The 20,363-nt window shown below is 38.4% G+C and overlaps 1 protein-coding gene across 1 annotated transcript in view; it reads right to left on the bottom strand.

Moving 5' to 3' along the window:
• Positions 1-470: 470 nt before the first annotated feature.
• LOC138043250 (fibroblast growth factor 18-like) overlaps positions 471-20,363 on the bottom strand; it is a 46,273-nt gene continuing 26,380 nt past the window's right edge. Inside the window, exons 4-5 of the mRNA XM_068889426.1 lie at positions 15,800-15,903; positions 471-4,350 (exon numbers count right to left, since the gene is read on the bottom strand). Of these exons, the coding sequence (XP_068745527.1) occupies positions 4,069-4,350; positions 15,800-15,903 (386 nt within the window). The 3' untranslated portion in view covers positions 471-4,068. The remainder of the gene's footprint in view (positions 4,351-15,799; positions 15,904-20,363) is intronic.

The following is a 20,363-nucleotide window of genomic DNA, read 5'->3' on the forward strand; positions in this document are numbered from 1 at the left end:
TAGACAAAGTTTTTTTTCTTTTTAAACAACGAGCAAGTCATAAACGAAAATAACCTTTCATAAAACAGAATACAATTTCAGCACTCTTACAATTCTGCTGCACAGGAAAACCTTATTCTGGCAACAAAATAATAAATGGTTACGTCATTTATTTGTATTTTATTTAAAACAACAACCATAAAATAAGAAATATCATTGCAGTGGCGCCGGGATCTTTGACACTAATCTTTCTCACAAGAAGGCCTTTGTTCTCGGCTTTTTAAGGCGGTAAAATGAAAGGAACGGAAGTAAGATTATTGAAATCGTTGACCCGGAAATACCTTTGTTAGCTAAGAATTCATCTTAAGTACAAGTACCAGATTTGTAAAGCACAATTAAATTTGCAGACCGTTCTAAGTGGTATTAGATATTTTATCACTGAGAAATAAACCGACGCAGTTTTATAAGCATCGGTAAAAGTGCTCCCATTTACTCAGTAGATAACGTGACAAAACGACTAGAAGAAATAACCAGCCTATTCAGATCGTCTTTCTTTATACTTCCTTTCTAACAGCGTTCAAAGGGTAATCCTTGAAAAATTCTCCGCCTATAGTCAAGGGGTAAAAAAACAACGTGCCTGAAAGGGTCTACTGGTTGTTCCAAAATACGGCCTGGCCTAACAATCTGCGTCGTGCAATTTACCAACTGGAAGATTAACAGTTATGTATACAACAAGACTGGTTCGGCCTCAGGACAGAAACGGCGTTCCTTCTTTACGTGAATTGTACTGGGAATCTCATTTCCTGAAGAAGAGCGTTCAGTTGTCAGTTGCTTTTATTTTCGTTTAACGAAGCCTGGCATGTTCCTCAGTGCAATTATGTGACTATACACAATTAACGGAAACGCACACAAGACTCCTAATTGTACAAAGTCTGAACATTTTTTCAGAATCAAGTGGACAAGTGCGTCTATCCGATTGTGGTGCAACCAGAGTTGAATTGGGACTGGGTCCCCTCTATTAATTCTGGTGCCACATATGACCATAATAAATAATCTTTATGCATACCTGAGTACGTGGATTTAATAAAATGCCTTACTTTTTTACTGGAAAGTGACTCATGCATTTGGCCATTGAAAAAACGTGGCCAGGAATGTGACATCTTGAGGAGCAAAGTTCATGTCTCGTGGAATGTTCCAATTTTAGTCATAACGGTTTCCTAAACGTGAACTTTCGACAACCTTCTCGTTTTTCACAATTTTAGTGCTGTATCACATATCACACGATAGGAATGACGGGTCAAAATAAGTAGTTATCAGTTTTATCTCAGTAGAAAGGGACATTGACTTGTCATTTTTCGTTTGAAGTAATTGATATTGGGCTTCAAATTAACAGTGGCTTTTAAGGCTGTTGACAACTGATTGAGGATGCATTTTGACAGACTGACAGACAGACTGTGTGTTTATTAAGAAAAACATTGCAGTTAAAAAAAAACTGAATTGCGCCTCTTTACAAGTAAGAAATATAAGAAATGATATAAAACTACTACTATTATAAAATTACAAAGCGACTACTCTCAGAAATTACTTAAATGCTTCCCTCGCACTCTTAACTATGAATGAATTTGCAAATCTATTTGTCTTTACAAGAGGCGTGGCAAACCTCTTCTGCCTTCTCAGCTCATATGAGATAGAACCTGAGGGAGGCAGGAGGCTGGTAATCTTACTCCGTGGATCATTAACAATAGACTTAAACTTTTCCTGGTGGGCCCTGATGGACTCAAGCCCTGCTAACTGAAGGGCGTCCGAGTAGTGCACCCTGGGAAAAATGCATGATAGGGCCCTCCTTTGCATTCTTTCGAGCTCGACTTGTAGATACTTTGGTAAACTGTAATGGAAAACAGGACAGGCGTAATCTAGTGAAGACCTGATACATGCGCAAAAATATGTTACAAGATCTGAAGTAGGAACGTGCGCACGCTTAAGTTGGATAAGAAAGTACAGTTTCTTAGACGCTTTTTTTAGCAAGTTCTTCTATATGGTCGTTCCACGTTAGCGTATCATTGATTGTCAAGCCGATCGAGCAGCTTTGTGCTCTGTATGGTTTTGATAGGAGTTCTGTCTATGCAAACCCTGAGCGCGCGACATATTAATGACTCAAAAGAATTCTTTTGCTTGCTTAAATAATCTAGCGAGAAAAAAAGAAATTTTAGCGCTAAGAAACCTGAAGCTTGAGGGTGGCTTACAACAGCTTTGTGCGCGAGAAAAAGGTCTTAAACCAAACTTATGGAAGACGCCTATATTTCGTTACTCTAATTGCAACAAAGAAAACTTGAATAAGATTGAACTGTAAGTATTTCAAACGATTACAAAAATTGAGAAAAAAAAAAGAGAGATTATTTGTCCCCAAATCTAGTCAGACGATCCCGTACGTTACAGCGATTACCAGTCACATGCGCCCTTCGTCGACTTTTTTTTTCATTTTGCGAAACTAAATTCGGGTGGATGTCAATCAAATGTTTCCATGACTAACTCGACTGTCGCCAAGTGAAAAGGACTATTGTCATGGAAACATTTGATTGACGTCTACCTAAAATTTAGTTTCGTCGTTGAATGGCGCGTGTGACTGATAACCGCTGTAAAATTTGGAAAGAGATCGACAGACCAAAGCCTTTCATAGAGGATAGCTGACACGAGCGACGCAAACGGAAACGGAAACGCAAGCCGAACACAGACGCAAGAAATGGAAACGTTTCCAATGATTTTCTTGCGCTTGCCTTTACATTCCTCAGTACGTGTGAACCAGTGTAACGCAAACGCAAACGCAAGGTGAAAAATATTGGTTCCATGCTTCGTCTGCCATCTTAGGATACTCAATTGCGCGTGGGTATTTCAATGTGCTTGCGTTTGCGTTCGACGTGTAAACTTACTAGGCTTGCGCTTGCGCTTGCGTCGCTAGTGTGAACCAGCCTTAAAGGGGCTCGGTCACGCTATTTTAGGTAATTTTGTTTAATTTTGTTAATAATGAGCTCTAAACGTCAAATTGGCAGAGCAAGAGTCTTTCATTTGCAAAATCACCGCCACATAACAACTGAGAATGATTTTCCAGCTGTGTAAATGACATTTTGATATACACTGACATAAATTTGAAAAAAAGGTGGGCCGACGTTTTTCAAATTTACCCAAATTCAATCCATTTCATTCCTCTCCAGTTTTGTCCATCCATGTCCTTCTTGGCTTCCCTGTGTTTTGTTAGAGTTCTTCTATAGTTTTGAACAGTTATTTTGATATTTTATTAAATTCTATGACCATTCGATCAGTGCTGAAATTGCCTAAAATTGTGTGACCTAGCCCCTTTAAATGGAGTAACACAATCCGAAAGCCGTTAAAAAAAGACAAAAATATATAATTTTGAATAGTTAAGCATTTAGTGCACACCATCAAACTACAACAAAACGTTGCCCTTCCTGAGTTAGCTTGTTCATCTCGTTTTTTCTTCCCTGCGCGTGAATCTTTGGTGATCACGTGCTTAAGAAAAACTGCAGTCAATGCTAAAGTAGTCTTATATTAATTAGTCAGTATTATAACACCTAGTCACTGTTCTTGTTCTTCATTGCTCTCTTGCACGACAAATCCAAGCTTCAATTAATGGAAAACGAATCCGTATCACGAAAAACTCAAACAGTTACAAACACTTTGGACAGTAAACGTTGTGACTAAAAACTAGGCGAAGCACCTGTCTTGAGTAGTTGAGGGGTCTTCTTTTTTTAATCGGCAGTTTTGCTTCTTTTGAAACAAGTTATTTGCAATGTTGCTGCTCTTCACCTTCATTCGCGTTCGAATCCCAGTCTTTTTGTCAAAGTTTTCAAAGTGTGGTGAAAAATAATGTGCTTGAAATTTAAATATACCAACCGAAAATTTATGTCACGACCCATAACCTTTCGTTCTGTTCATGCGAGTGTTGATAGGGTAAGATTTCTGTGTTAAGGATACGTTACAAAAAATGAAATAGTAGTTGTTTCTGTGTCGTCAATATTTCCTCAACTGAGAGTCTCGACTAAGATATCTTGTTTCTTTCCCTGGTCCTAGTTATCACAAGAGAAGCTTCTTTCTCAATAAACGGATGATTTTGAATCGTAGCAGTATGGCATTACGTCGGTGCTTGCGCCTTCGCCTTTCCGGTAGCTCTCGGAGGGTGAACTGCCTGTACTTCGAGCGCTTGGCGCTCCTTTGTCCATTAACAGGACGTCCAGCTTTGGAAAAGCCAATAAGAAAATCGGGATACTTCACTGATTTGTACTGGAACCATCCTTCGCCAGTAATTTCTTCATTGAATATACATCTCTTCATCACGGTAAACCTTTGTTTCTTTGCCTGAAAAATAAAGGACGAGAGGTAAAGATGTGATTATTATAATAAATGGACTAAGAACCTCCATTCAGGAGTTGTTGGCATGGAGGAAAGAATTGCATACACATTTTACACATTTTTATGCTGCTGAGTGAAGTCTGCCTTCATAACCAATAGTATGAGAAGACGTGTTAAAAGGTACTGGCCCCATTTTGGGAAGACCACCAAAGGAAAGAGAAAACTATCTTGATTTAGTTCTCTACCTGCAGCTATAAAATATTTTACAGCTATAGTTCGTTCATTTTCTGGACTGAAAACACCTATACCTTCCCTCAAGCTCTGTCTTACGCATGTCAACACATCTTGTTAATGTTTCTTACTATGCCTCTTGTTTCGAACTGTATATAGATACATGAAGCTGTTGTAACTTATCAACATTTTAAATAAAAATCAGTTTGCTTTCCGCAGTGGGTATTCTACCTCACGAGCCACTTTACTATTACTGATAAAATTTAAACCAATTGAAGCAAAACTTTATTCACGTGGAATATCTCTTGACCTAAGCCTTTGACACAGTAGATCACCAAATTCTTTTGGCTAATCTTGAACACTATGGGATTAGAGGATTAGCAAACCAGTGGTTTCAATCGTACTTGACTAATAGGAAGCAATTTGTCTCTATGAATAATTCAGACTCGTACACTCTGCAAATATCATGTGGGGTACCGCAGGGCTATGTTTTTGGTCCCCTTCTTTTTCTTATTTATATTAATGCTTCATCAGTTTGCTGACGATTCTAACCTGTTTTATACTCATAAGGACTTGAATGTATCAAATTGAGCAAACTCTCAATCGCCGGGAATTGGCTGCGATTAATGCATGGCTTTGCGCGAATAAACTTTCTCTCAAGGGAGCGTTCACAAAAACCTGTTGGGGGGAGGGACTGATGAGAAATGACCTACTGTGTAAACAATTTAGAGGACCCCTACGTGCTGCATTGAACATTTTCAGGGACCCCCTTTTTGTATCCCTAAATTTTGACACACCCCCAAACTACTTCATGATCACAAACCGATACAAGGTGCAGAAGTCAGAAGAACGAGCGAAATTTTTCAGGCAAAAAAAGAAAAACGCCTCTAAAGAACATAACGATCTGCTAAGAAACGCAGAAAAAGACAAGGCAAACAAAGTCTTTAGAAAGCCAGCTATCTCGTTGATACATGGCACACCCCCAGTAAGTGCTCAAGAACAAAAAGATCCCGGGCCCGAGTCAAAAAAGCAGAATCACTAAAGTTCTACCAACGACAAGCCTATTGGTTGAAAATTAAATTGATGCAAAAGCTTGAGGCCCACAGTTCAATAATTACGTACTAGTTTATTACTACTTACTCAGATAATGCTATCATTGATCTATGGTAACTCCATCAAGTCTAGCCATAGTAATTATTCATTGCTTTTATTATTTATGCTACCAGCGAATTATTCAAAAGTGACGTTGATGTTCTTAGGAAACCTATACAATAGTAGCTAATAGTGAGGAATGATGTGGTCACTGCCATCAGACTTGCGGGTTGTACTGGAATGAAATTTTGTGAATGGGTTCTATTTGGGGAGGGGGGGGGGGGGGAGAGAGGGAGGGGAGGCGGGTAAAAATTTCACTTGACTATCTGTAGATTTATGCAAATGTTAAAATTGTGCACTTAATGTGGGATGTGTGGAAATACATAAAACCAGGTCTTGTATTCTGTGCAATTCAAGGCAAAGCAGACTTGGTGATTGAACTCTGACACAATGTTACTAACTACTTATTAATTTTGAAGTTAGCATTCATGCTCATTCATATTCCTTGCTTAGTTTGGAGGGAAAGTTACCATCTTACTGCAGAGAACAATGTAAATTTATGTAAATCAGGATGAAAATGTACGAAATGTACAGCCATTGATCTTAACATGTTTTTGGTCTATGAACTATTCATGATTTAAATATAGTACATCGGTATTATTACCATATCAGTAATCGAGCCAGTGTTTAATGACTAATATGTCCGAATAACTGTTGGTTCTAACAATGTTAAGTAATTGGGCAATATACACTAAAGAAATAAGTGGTAATAGCTGGATAAATATATGTATAAAATATGAATGGGATTCCCAAAGGGGGAAGGTGCGAATGGGGACACACAGGCCTATGCGATACATTATTTACAAATATAATGTATAATTACTGATCATGTAAATCATTATGAACCAAATTACTGTAATGCACAATGAGTACTTATCATCTGAATTTTACTGTACAGTTTGTAGATATCTTTAAAGTCACAATTATTACAGTTTCCCCAAAATTTTAAGAAATTTATCAAATAGAAAAGCGAAGTGCAGAGTTGTGGTATGCAGGCATTTTAATTTGTAAATATTATTACACCTATAACAAAACATTTTTTAATGTAATTAAGTATAATTTTTAATAGCTGAAATTAGCTGACATTTTATTGCGATGAAAAAGCAAGAGTTTCATTTGCAGTATATTGCGTTTAAGAATGTGAACATTGACTTCATTCTCTGGTTTGTGGAAAGAAAACTTCAGTTGTGCGCCGTCAAACATACACGGTTTTAGTTCACAGTTCAAGAGGAAATAAGACAAAAAAATGTTCAGAAGGTGTGAAAATCACACTTGAACAATACAGAGACTTTCGACGTCTTAGTCCAGAAAAAATAACACTTGTTGGTGAAAAAAAAAAGCACTGGTTCACGGATAAAGAAAACCACTTTGGTACATGAAAGAGTCGAAAACTTCGGGCTTCAGTATTCGCTGTGCCACTTTTACCGGGAATATCTCTCTAGTCAAACCTTATCTTTGGCTCACAAACTTTCACCTGTTGACGGCTTTTCGTGGACTAACGTCAGAGACAAAAGTCTTGTACTGTTAATGATAGTGTTCAGTTTAAACAGAAAAAGCTATAAACCGATTGACATTTTGCTAAACGACTCTTTCGTCCCGATAGACTGTATTCACTTGAGAGAGAGAGCAAACGAAATTCTTCTGTAATGATTTTCCGTTACTTACCTCGACTCCATTCATGGATAAAGTTGAAGCCGTGAGATCCTTTAAACGGATTACCAGCACATTTACCAGTGACTGGTGTGTTGGATTCTCCATTTTCGTGTCATTACCGTTATGACTTCTGACTCCCTGAGTTGATACAAAAAGAGTTTGGGCCTAACCTCAGATCACCTCACGGAGACAGTCTGCTGAAGCTGCGATACAAGACGTCTACTCTGTGGAACGCGTCTTGACGATTCATGTCTTCTTTTAACAACACATCAGAAGCTACTTAAAAGTCGTATTGAAATTTGCTTGCGTCGACAATGTTTATGTTGCTATGCATGTGTTACGAGAATATCTTTGTTGATTTTTTAGGGTAAAGAAAATTTAAGTCGACGACATATTATGATAAGAGGATGTTTTCAGATGTAAGTAATCTCGAAAAAAACAGATCGAGTTATTTGTTGAATACATTTAGAAACATAAGGTGGTGTTATGCGTAAAATATCAGCTTACCGCCAAATTGTGTTTAAAAACTTTGGACCTAAGCTTAAATCATGCAACACTCAGCAGGCCGCGGGAGAACAATTTGGCGTATAGGTAACATCTCATGCAGTGACAACGAACGGTTCATTGTATCTTAGCGATATCTAGTTTTGAGTGGTACACCAATCCATGCAAGTTTGCCGCGGGGACCTCAGACCAAGATCGTCCTCACCCAGACCAAATACACCCACTCTTCTTTTCAACCTGACAAGCAGTGTTATTTTATGGAGCCTTAAAGTGATAGTCCTTCCGGCATTAGAAGTTATTAGAGGATAAGTTATATAACCCTTTTCCTACTTTATGCACGACTTGAGGAGTCAAGCTCACTTTTACATCTTCGTACCCAACTTTGCCTTTTCTCTTCCACAAAGCGGAAAAGAAAAAAAAAACTGGTCAGGTTTGGTCCCTTCCCCAAATCTGGGATGAGAAAGGGACAATTAATGGTGAAAATTTCCTTCCTGATCAGGAAAAAAATCGGAATAATGACAAATATTTTTTACCTTAATCTTTTAAATGTAATTTTGAGAAAAAGAAAAAAAAAAAACCAATATCAAACGTAATGGTGACAATGGGATACACCCGGCAAAGAATTAAACATCACTGATGATGGGCTAAACATTTCCGAGCAATGCAACGACCTTCAAGCAATATTTAACAGTGAGCAAAAAGCGCTGCCAGGCATTGAACTTGAGGACAATAAAGTGGTGGCTAAAGTTTCAACGCCTAAGCTGCAAAGAAGGAGCTATTCAAGGGATATTTTAAATCATTTACAAGAAAATGCCGCACGAAAAAGTACTGAAATTAAGTCACCCCTTTTAGCTTTTCTAGTCTGTGTGAAGTTACGTCGGTCGATTCAAATTCAGGCTTGAATATAGGACAATTAGATGACTTTTGGAGAGCATGTAGTTTATTTGTAGCCCGAGTAGCATTATGTGCTACGAGGGACAGAAATAAACTATAATTATGCCTTCCAAAGGTCATGTGATTGTCATTATTATCAAGTACACAAGGCCAAATAGTACAAATTAATTTCATAAGAGAAAAATATTAACACAAAAAACAATGAAAACGTAACGAAAACCAAATAAACTCAACTAAGTTCTCCGCATCTTTCCAAATGCCGTCCGTGTTCTGCACTTCCATGAAATATACCGATTCAATTTCTGAATGTCTCCCGACTGTGAGTCCCTTGGACGTAATGTTTTGAGATTCACTGTAATTTTTTTTTTATCTCACTATTTCTCGAACTTTTTCACTAACCACTCGGTTGCTGTCTTGGTGTTTTTCGCTTTCATCCAGTTGCTCGTTGTCTAAGTCAGCGATTTGACTGAAAAAAAGGTTATATTTTGGGACTTCTTCCATTCATAAGAACTCAAACCAGTTTCAACACTTTCAAGAGACCTTGTTATTAGAGAAATTGACACTACAACACTTTATCACGTAACAGCAATGTTATGGTACCATGTGAAACATCAATTATTGCTGAACAAGATGCAGCCATTTTTTGACGTAACAAGTTACCATGGCAACAGGAAAGCCTTGCAAAAGCACCCTATATTTTGGCTTTAGTTGCTCATATCTGAAAAACGAACTCAGTGACCCCAATTTTTTTATTGCACAAAAGTGATCAGCAGGCCAAGATGAAACTCTGCAAAGTTAAAAAAAAAACTGTAGAGTGGATTTAGAGCTACCTTAAATTTTCAATTATTTAAGGTGGCTCTAAATCTGCTCCACACTTTTTTTTAGAACTTTGTTGAAAATTTTATTCTGGCATGCTGATTACATTTCAGAAATAAAAAATGGGGGTCACCGAGTTTGGTTTTGAGATATCACGGCAGCTAAATCGAAAAATATGGTGTGTTTTTGCAGGGCTTTCCTGTCGTCCCGGTAACGTTTTACGTCACAAAAATGACCCAGTCTTTTTCAGCAATAATTGGTGTTTGATATAGTACCATAACATTGCTGTTAAGCGATAAAGTGTTGCAGTGTCAATCCTTCTAATAAGAACGTGTCTTTCGAGTGTTGAAACTGGTTTGAGCCACCTTAAAACAAACCTTTAAACGTCAAACGTTCACTATAGAACTACAAATTGAGTAAGTGCAAACTCATCCACAAAAGGTTTGCGAAAACTCCGGCATTAAAATGGTATCCTCAGGGTCTCAATGGCCAAGCGAAGTTGTTTGACATCGTGGCAGCAAATCCCGTCCATACGGGACCCGCGCCCGCAGTGCACGCGGCAGTCAAAACTGTGCTATCCTGTCAATCCTGTGCCCTTTTCCCGTAAACGGTGCATTTCTGTGCGTAGACGACTTTTTGTCGATCTACTTTGTCGAAAGGACGCCATCAAAGTCTTTTTTTTTTTCGCAAATGTTGGAACAAATAAAACATTATCAATCCAGTTTCGACGTCTTCTTACACTTGATTGGAAAGTACCAAACTGAATTCGTCTTAAAATAGTTGAAAAAAGCAACAGCCAAGGCACAACAGCTGACGTTCGGATCGTCGGTTGATGGCAACCCAGGTTTGTTGACAAAAAAGTTGCCACAAAATCTTTTAAATGGTTTTCTGGCACTCGAACCGTTGACATGACGTCGGATAGCACAGTTTTTCCCGTTCGCTGGATTCTGATTGGTCAATTTAAATTTTAGTAACTCTGGCCGAATTCACGGTCAGAATCAGGGCGGCAAATGCATTTTGAGCCATGCCATTTCCCATTTGGTCCGCAAAAAGGCGCTTTTTACAGAGGGCAGTTTGTTGTTGGGTCGCGCGTATTGATAATAATATTGATTAACTAGAATATTCTAAAAATTAGTAGAAAGAAAAAAAACGCATTTAATATACCCCATAACCAGGAGAGCATTACCCGGAGACTCCGGAGATCTTCCATATTAACCCTCTGAGTGAACCCTTTCCCGTATCTTTCTATTTTTAGAAGCACCTCGCAGGAGGGCCTTAGTGGGGTTTTTCACAATAGCCAATCGAGAGACACATGTTCAGCCATTTATTACGTCACATACGTATGTGAACCACTTCTCGTATGTTCTCAGTCACATACATCACATACGTCAAAGCATAGTAGTTCTAAAAATAGAAAGATATGGGAAAGGGTTGACTCAAGCGTAAAATACAGATGGAAGCTCCGGGTAATGGGTTACCGCTATAACTAAAATGTGGACATTCCGTAAACTACAGCACAAATCCTCGGACGAGACAGTTGCACAAAATGGCCAGTTGTGTGCATACAATTCATGTAGTTTTATTTGGTACAATAAGGAAAGCGAGGGATATTGAGAGCCGCCATTGCAAGTGGCAAGAAAGAATATTGATAGGAATTTGCTTCAAACTTCCTGTGCACCATGGGTAAGAAATTTTGGTTTTGACGAAAGTGTACAGACTGTCGGGGTGGAGGTGGGGAGGCAAGGCGGCCTTTGGGGAGGGAGGTGGAAATTGCATGGCCAACGTTGCACTTGGCAAGCCGCGTTTTTCTGGTGGGAAATCACATTGACTGTCGTTGGTTTTTATGCTCAATCAAAGCCAGTTTAGCTTAGCGATTTGCGTTAGTTTGAAAAAGATCTTTGTCCAAGGACTGCGAACATCAGTCGCGGTCTAACTTTATTACTTCCCTGGTGTTTTCATTTGAACCGTTAAGAATCAGCGTTTGGGTGTTACGAGCAGCGAAATGGAACGGATGGCTAAATTACGGATTACGGTGTACGGCTCTGCAAGAGAAATTCTCCATCGTGTTGTTGGGCAAAGTTGTAATGGCGCTATCTTCCGACCTTTCTGGGAACGAAAGAATGTTTTCCCGTTTTCCAATTTTCCTTAATATTTTAAACTTATTGAAGAAAAGGTAAGCGAAGCGCGAGCGGCTTACATCCTGTCCGGCTCCGCTTTTATAAGTTTACGGTGGAGTACAAAAGAACTGTCATTTCGAAAATTGTCGCGAAAGAGAAACAACTCCTTGCCATACTACTTTTACAGATGAGCATTGAAAATACTTTCCGTCACAACAATTCTCGCTCTTTCTAAAAATCGCAAACTTTCAAGGTAAATTGTGGCAAAAACTGTTCATCTTTTGTGCAATGTTTACGGCCGACGAATTTTTCATAAAGCTATTTGTATGTTGTTTGTCTGATTTTATGGATGGTGACTAAAACACCACACGATTACATACGAGTAACATAGGAGTACATACGAGTAACATAATAGTATTAAGCCTAAACGCTCGTTTCAGTGCTTAGACCTAAACTCTCTTTTCACATTTTAGCTTTCATTTTACAGTTCTGTTAACTACACTTTTCACGAGATATGTTACTCGTATGTACTTGTATGTACTTGTATGTTACTCGTATGTTACTTTTGTGTTACTCATATGTCATTCGTATGTACTCGTCTGTACTCGTATGTTACAAGTATGTACTCGTGTTTTGTTATTGCCAACGAGATGCTATCATTATCAGTGATCTCAAAAGTAATACTATTGATAACTTGTAATCAAGATTTGTAGTTTGCAATAATTATAACTGGTCGAAGTCAAGAATAAAACGACTGAAAACCATTCTAGCAACACCAGGAAGAAAGAGTGGTGAGAGTTCACTTTCATTATAATGTCTTAGGTGACTTTCAAAATAAATGTTTGTACTGTGATTCATTCCGTAATCGGACTGGGAAAGTAATTGTTGATCCTTTGAGCAGCAATTTGAAGACGAACAGTCTGTTTAGTACTTCTGAAATGAAAAAAGACTACTTACAAACCAGTAGATTTCATTGCTAAGATCGCGATCGGAAAACTTGTACTTCTTTCTATGGTGAAGGCTGATGCCTACCTTCAAGAGAAACCTCGATCATTCTGGTCATTACTGATAGGAGAGCATCGATATCATTAACGTAAAAAAAACAGCTGGTGCAGGAGTTGGTTTAAAAGGGTAACATTTCTTTGCTGGCCTCATGTAATATTGTGTCTGGATTTTTTGTAAGTGGTTTGCTGACTCAAAGAAGGCTTAACTGTCATATCAATCTAGGGCGATGCATTCAAATGCTATCATCTGTTTGCTAATGCAACTGTTTTTACCCTAGAATTTTCTTTTCTTGATTGGAAGGCGTTTTGCAGATGAAGTTCTGACAAGAATCAAACACTTTCATTAAGTTAGTAGCAAAGGTTTACACCGATTAAAGTCAGGTATCATTAACTTTCTGCTTTCGTTCGTCATTCTTTTTGCTGCTACATCCATTATTCTAACGTACACCGTATTTTGTATGATCATTGGATTTTCGAAGTGGATTATATTCATCACGGAAAATTGATAATAGGTTGGGCTGGGTGATATTTTATAAATTAACATAAGTTCAACCAACTCGGTCAATTTAGTTGGCACAGTCCAGTAGCTGCTGGGTCATTAGAAACTGAATCCAAGTCAATTGACGTTTTAGTCCTGTCGGACGTCAGTGCAGCGTGAAATACTATAGATCACGACATCATGTGTAACATACTAGAGAATGATTTGGAGTTACTGGCAATGCTCGTTTTGGACTGCCAGGAAACAACGGATGCTCATTAACCACAACTGACCATCTCACTTAATCCTCTCGAGTGGAGTTCCCCAGGGAATCAAACTCGGTCCTTTACTCTTCATAATGTATGCCTCTACCATCTCTACCAGGTTATGGATGAAGATCAAGATGGAGTTGTCATAGCTATGGAGTCGTCTATTGCTTACATTTAGCATGGATGGCCAGTCACAAACGTATGCTCGATGACAACAAGAGTGAGTTTCTTAATCATTAGATTGCGCCAGCAGCCGTGTTGACAAAGATGAACATCGACGGTATACGTGTTGGTGCATCTGATATGAAGCTTTCTCCTTGGGCGTGGTTTGACAGTTCTATGACTATGAATGTACACACCGGAATAGTTTGCAGCAAGACGTTCCCTCGCTGGTTTTGTACAATATATGACATATTAGGAAAGTCTTGTCTGAGGACTCAACTAGGACTCTGATTCACCGTGCGCTTTTGTGACCTCTCATCTTGACTATTGTTATTCATTACTTTCTGGCATTCCACAATACCAATTGATCAACTACAACAAGGGCTGAAAGCTGCTGCGCGCATTACCTGTCACGTTTCCTCGGTTCTCACATCACACCGACTCTGATGTACCTCATACATTCCTACATATCAAACTGTTTCACTTCTCAGTAATATCTTACTCTTTACATTTAGCGGTGTTACATTTCAATCTATAAACTTCCAAAACGCACTCTCAGAGTTGTGCAAATCTTCGTACGCGATAATGAGAATGGTGGAGTCAAATGCGTTACAGTGAACATAAAGCGATAGTAGTTTACCATCAATAGCTTGAAACGCAGAACGCAGATAACAATGGAAAAAATGTGCAAATGTTGGATGACGAACAAAAGAAGCTAATGAGAGATCTACTGTTTGTGTCCAGCGTTGCTAAAACGCAGAAAGCTATATCAATAACACATGCTTTTTCTTAAAATTGTGAAGTAACTGAAACCTTTTTGATAACTAAACTACTTCATGGTTGAACTAATTATGACATGTGTAGCATTTATACGTCCAGAGTTCTCTCGTAAAACAACAAAGTAAAGACGTCTTCTGTGTGGCCGCCTATACAAATGGATCGTACAGAGGACTATGATCAATAACACATAATTTTTCTTAAATTAAATAAAGAAACTGCAACCTTTTTGATAACTAAAGTACCTCATTATTGAACTAATTATAAGATATGTAAAACGACAATGTAAAGAGTCTTCTCTGAATTGATCATACATCAATAACCTTATCAATACCTTCTCCAAACAGTAACAGGACAAATGTATATACTTTTTTTTCAAGACTTAAGGTGGCTCTCGACAATGTCCAGAACGGGTCATTATAATCGCTCTTTAATGGCTGATGCTGCAATTGTGGTGTCAAACAAATGACCAATGACTGGCAAACACGACAAGTTAACATATTGATGTTACAATAGGTTACCATAGCAACAGTATAACCTGCCAAATACACCCTTAATGTTAGCTTCAACTGGTACTAACTCAGAGACTCAGAGACCCTTACCTTTTATTATTAAATTATGATCTGCAAAACAAGATGCAACTTTTGGCGAGGTTTAAAGCAATTCTGATATTGAAGTTCAAAGTGTCATCGTAACTTTGCCAAAAGTTGCATCTTTTCATGCAGATCAAAATGCAAAACTAAAAAATAAGGTTAACAGAGGTCGTTACTGAGTTACTAGCAGTTAAACCTAACATTTACAGTGTTTTTAACGGGTTATACCCTTGGCACGATTGTATGATCAATTTGTATAAGGGGCCACATGGAAGACGTCTTCACATAGTCGTGAATTAGCGAATTAGCGTAGTCAGAAAGATTTAAGTTTCAATAAAATTTGAGAAACAAAAAAATACCCTTGACCCTCGTCCTCTACCCTTACCCTTCACCCTCACCTTCCAACCTTACCCTCCACCCTTCACCCTTCACCCTCCACCCTCACCCTCCACCCTTCACCCTCACCCTTCACCCTCACCCTCCACCCTCACCCTCCATCCTTCACCCTCACCCTTCACCCGCGACCCGCGTTTTAGCAACGCCCGTTTGAAAGTGTCATACAACGTAGCGGTTGGCAGAGTCGTTTTGTCAAAAGCGTTCCGAGTCCTTGAGTAAGTGGGCTTCAGTTATTACACAATTCATGTTTAGTTCCCAGTTCTATCAGCTTGTTGGCGATCTTGCAGGAACTCGGTTGCTTGCGCACACTGTCAGTTGAAGCCTCGCTCTATAATACTGTCCCTCGCCTAGTTTTCATTGAATCAAATTTAAGTCAGCTAAGAATAGAATTTTAAGAAAGTCATTTTACCCTGGCGACAAGCTCTCCTCGTCTGTCAACGCAAAGATAGCGATTTGTCTTCTCTCCACGGATCTTTACTCTACCAAAGTTATCTGACTCCAGAACCAGTCTTGCTGCAGATTGAAAGATAAACACGTATAACAAACAACAATTAGTAATAATAACTCGCCAATTTCGACGCCGACGCTCTCGTGCATATAAGATGAATTACGAGAGAGCAATGCTTAACAGGCATGTTTAACTAATACATATACAATGAACATTAAATTTAAAGAGAACGGAGGCTAACATTTTTGTGCCGGTTTTTAAACCGAATAAAGTATTTCTGGCGGGCTGGTTGACTATTTGACAGTGTGTGTGGTACAGGATTTATGACGTCAGAGTAAGTCATGTGACAAGAGTCAGAGAAACTCGTGTGACATAGACCGTATAAAATGGCGGCCATGAAATTATTCTTTTGTCTTTTTGCTAATCATCCTCACTGGCCTCACCTAAAAAATATGTGAAGACGTACTGGAAAAGGGGCAGCACTAAAAACTGGAATCTAGAATCCAGAATCCCGAAAGTGGAATCCGGAAACCAGAATTATCCACAATTCGCTAAACTAAAACAACTTATCCACTGGATAAATCACTATCCACTGGATAACTCAATTGGTGTTGCTAGTGTTTCTCCGCTGGATAGCGTTATCCACCTTTTGAACAATCAAGGCCTGGTTCCTTGTGCATCTTGATTATCATCAAGTCTTTCAAGTGGAAATCCTCGTCTCAACGGAGACATCGAGTAGATTAATGATCATAATCGAAATTTCTTTATTGTACATGGTCATGTTTAGGTAAAAGTAATAATGTTTGAAATTTATTAAATAAACAAAGTTGTGTTTTACTGTCTTTCCGTCGATCCTTTGATTATGTTCTAGCTATACAGGGGCACCCAACGAGATATAGGCATATTTTTATCCCCTAAAATCTTTTCATCTGTTCGGATTTCCTAGCTGAAAGTCTAGTGATCCGAAATTTATAGGGATCAAAACTTACCTTTTACGGTTAGAAAATTCTAGGTGACCTTTTTAGGGTAAAAAATTCGTTAAAAATGGCAATTATACCATTTTTTAGAAGTTCGAAAATCCTAGGACAGGCAGGCAAGCAAGAAATTTTACAACAAATGTTCCGAAAATTCTAGATCTCAAATCTTCTTCCGAACAGATATTTTCCGAAAATTGACGTTGGGTGCCAGCTATAGCCTCCAAAATAAGAGATTATAAACGGGCTATGTCACGTCACATTAGGGTGTTAAGTTAATCACGAGTTTTAAACTCGAAAATGGTAATGCGAAATTCATTTTCTGATGAATTATCGTTACATCACACAAATGATGATTCTGACCAAAAGCGACCTGCAACTTGAAAACGTCGGGCCGATTTTTTTCAAGATTACCTAAATGCAATCCGTTTCAATCTTGTCCATTTGTGTCCACCCATGCTTCTCTTTCCTTTTGGTGTATTTCTTTTATGTTCTGCAACAGTTTTAAGTGGTTATTGCAATGTTTTGTTCTACTTTTGAGCATTTTGGGTGTCATGAAATTACATCATTCTGAAGCCCACGATATTTTCAAATTGCGAAAACACGGTGCAAAAACCTTTTGACCAAAGCCGACCATCATCACTTGTCGACCTTGAAGCGCAAAATTCATCTGCCTTTCGACAAAATCTTCAAAACTTACTTGTTTCCCCATTCATTGCTAGTGGGACGTCTCGAAAGAACTTACCTTCAGTAAACAAGGGGAATTTTTCATATTCACTGTATGTTCTTCCTCAACCCATAATCGACAGCTTCAGTCGCGCTCCATCACTTACGCAACACATTCCCCGGGCGCCTTTTCCTTTAAAAGAGGCATTTTTGTACAAAGGCAGATGACAAAAAAAAGAAATATAAATTAAACAAGTTTTAAGTTTCCTTTTTTGTAAAGTGCACCGCCTTAGCTTGATGATGCCATCACCGTGCTCAAGTTTTAATATCCAGAATTAATATTAATAACAAGGTGAGATCCATTTTACAGATCCTCATAGTTAAATACTTGAGTGTGGGGATTATGACGGAGACGGTACTAAAAGTGGGTAACTTGTTGTAGTTCTCGCGAATTGTGGATAATTGTGCTTTCTGGTTTCCGGATTCCGGCTTTTAATGCTGCCCCTGGAAAAGTGTTTTCCTTTGCTTTTTATTTTGATTTCTCGGCGCTTTCGTGGAGGTGAGTACACAAGCTTTAGGTTAAAAATGCTCACTGAAACTTTGTTGATAAGTGTTTCTTTATAATTTGATGGCTGTCGCTTGTTAATGTGGCCTTTCTTATGCACCAGTGGCGGAAGTGTGATGCGATGGATATGTTATTGATTGTATTTAACACCCTTCATATATTTTTTCTTTTTAGAACCAGTCTTACCATGAAGATTTGACTGTGAGTTCACTACTGTTAGTTTTAATCTCACAGGGACCGCTGTGTTCACGCTGATCAGTATTTCGATCAGATTCTCATTGTGTGTAATACGATTCAAAATATGCGAAGTCGTTGTACTTCTGAAAAAGCTAAACAAAGCCGTAGTGCTCGTTAAGAAACTGTTAACTTGAAATGAAGCCGTTGAGGCAAACAAACTCGCCCGTTGATGTAAAACAAAAACCGACGAAATAACGAACAACGCCACGAACTTGTATTTTGTTTGATTTAGTTCCAACAATCATGGGAGCAACGATCGATCAATACCGTGTCCGTATTGGTATCCCCGACAAATTTTGTAAAAACAAGAGCTTCTTTAAAGTTTGACGGTATTATCTGGAATGCTTAACAATTATTCCATGAGCGCGCGTTGGATATGAGATGGTAAATAGCCAACGAGGCGAAATACGAAATACGAGCGAAAATCCGAGTGAAATCGAAAAAACTTGATAAAGATGCGATGTTGTGTAATACCTTGTGGTCAGACAACCATAGGCTCATCACAAAAACATTTCTTGCCTTTTCGCGTACTTCTAAACGTCGGAATTGATCCAAAGTTTCTACAAAAAAAGTTTCGGCTTTATTCAGAGAGAAATTTCGCTTATGGCGCAAACGTTTTTAGCTTTGCAATCATTTACCATATAAGGTCAAACTAAGGTGTATGAGCTGATAACCGAGATTGAGTGAACCAATCAGAGCACGCAAAATGCATTATCCGAGGTTGGGAATTTAATAAAAGGCCGATAATAGTTTTACTTACTCGAGCTGTATACTTTATTGGGCTGTATTGCATACGTTGCTTTCTTGTTAAGAATGGCTAATGATGTTGAGGAGAATCCTGGACCCACTTTGTTCGGTATAGTTGATCCAACTACAGTGGAACCTCGATTTAACGAACCTCTATTTAACGAAGTCCTCGATGAAACGAACGATATTCTATGTCCCGGCCAAAGTTACAGTAAGAGGTATGGAATAGAACCTCGATATAACGAATCTCGATGTAACGAATTCTTCGATATAACGAACATAATCTGGAAGCCCAAACGTAAAATCTACCTCTATGTAACGAATTACAATGTCAACACGCGACAGAAGATAAACGCTGAACAGATCAACAGTCTTCTGGTAATTATAAAGAGACAGCAACCTTTCAGTCAACGGCTTATTATATGTCATAGACATAAACTAACTTCCGCTCTATCTTCTTTGTCTCCTATTAGTTCTATTAACTTCTTCACTTTCGAAGGCTTCTTGAAATACTTTGAATTTCGTAGCCGGAAATTCTATTTCAATGCCCTTGTTTCTCCTTTTGCCAGTCACTTCCAATGCGATTTGTCCTCCGTGTTTTTAAAACCAAGTGAAATACACGTGACAGTGTCAATGGCACCTTACCCACGATCTGCAACGTCCCTCCTTGATCTTGAATCCGTTTAACGGCAACAGAATTGGTGTCGTGTGGGTTATCGTCATTAACTATGACCTCGATATAACGAACAGTTTGTTCGTTTCCCCTCAAGTTCGTTACATCGAGGTTTTCGATATAAAGAACCCTCGATTTAACGAACAACATTGGCCGGTGCCCAGCGACTTCGTTAAATCGAGGTTCCACTGTAAAACAATTCGTGCAGAGTTTAGTCAATCTAATGCAAGAAGATTTGGACAGTATGCTGGTAAACAATGTGTGGCTATGTCATTGACTGCAATTGTACACACGCAGGTAAACGATATTACAACAAGGGATTCATCATTTTTAACTGTAAAAATATTATCAATTGGAAACAATTTATATACTTGTATACGAAATTCAAGAAATAAGATTTTTTTGCTATTAAGTGAAGTACCAGAAATGATTTTAGATTTACAGTACGGTGATTCTTTTTCTGGAGATGTATTTTCTATCTCAGATGGTGAGCCATTTACTCTTAATTATTCTAGAAATAAAATAACTATAAAATATAAATAATGCATTAAATCGTTGACTTTGTTGTCAATCTCATCATATTTAAAGTGGTACTATGACGAAAATTTTAGGTTTTTTTTCCGGGTTTTTTTAACTGAACTACAATGTTTATGACCAAAAAAT

This window comes from Montipora capricornis, chromosome 3 (assembly GCF_036669925.1).
Source record: "Montipora capricornis isolate CH-2021 chromosome 3, ASM3666992v2, whole genome shotgun sequence".
NCBI lineage: Eukaryota > Metazoa > Cnidaria > Anthozoa > Scleractinia > Acroporidae > Montipora > Montipora capricornis.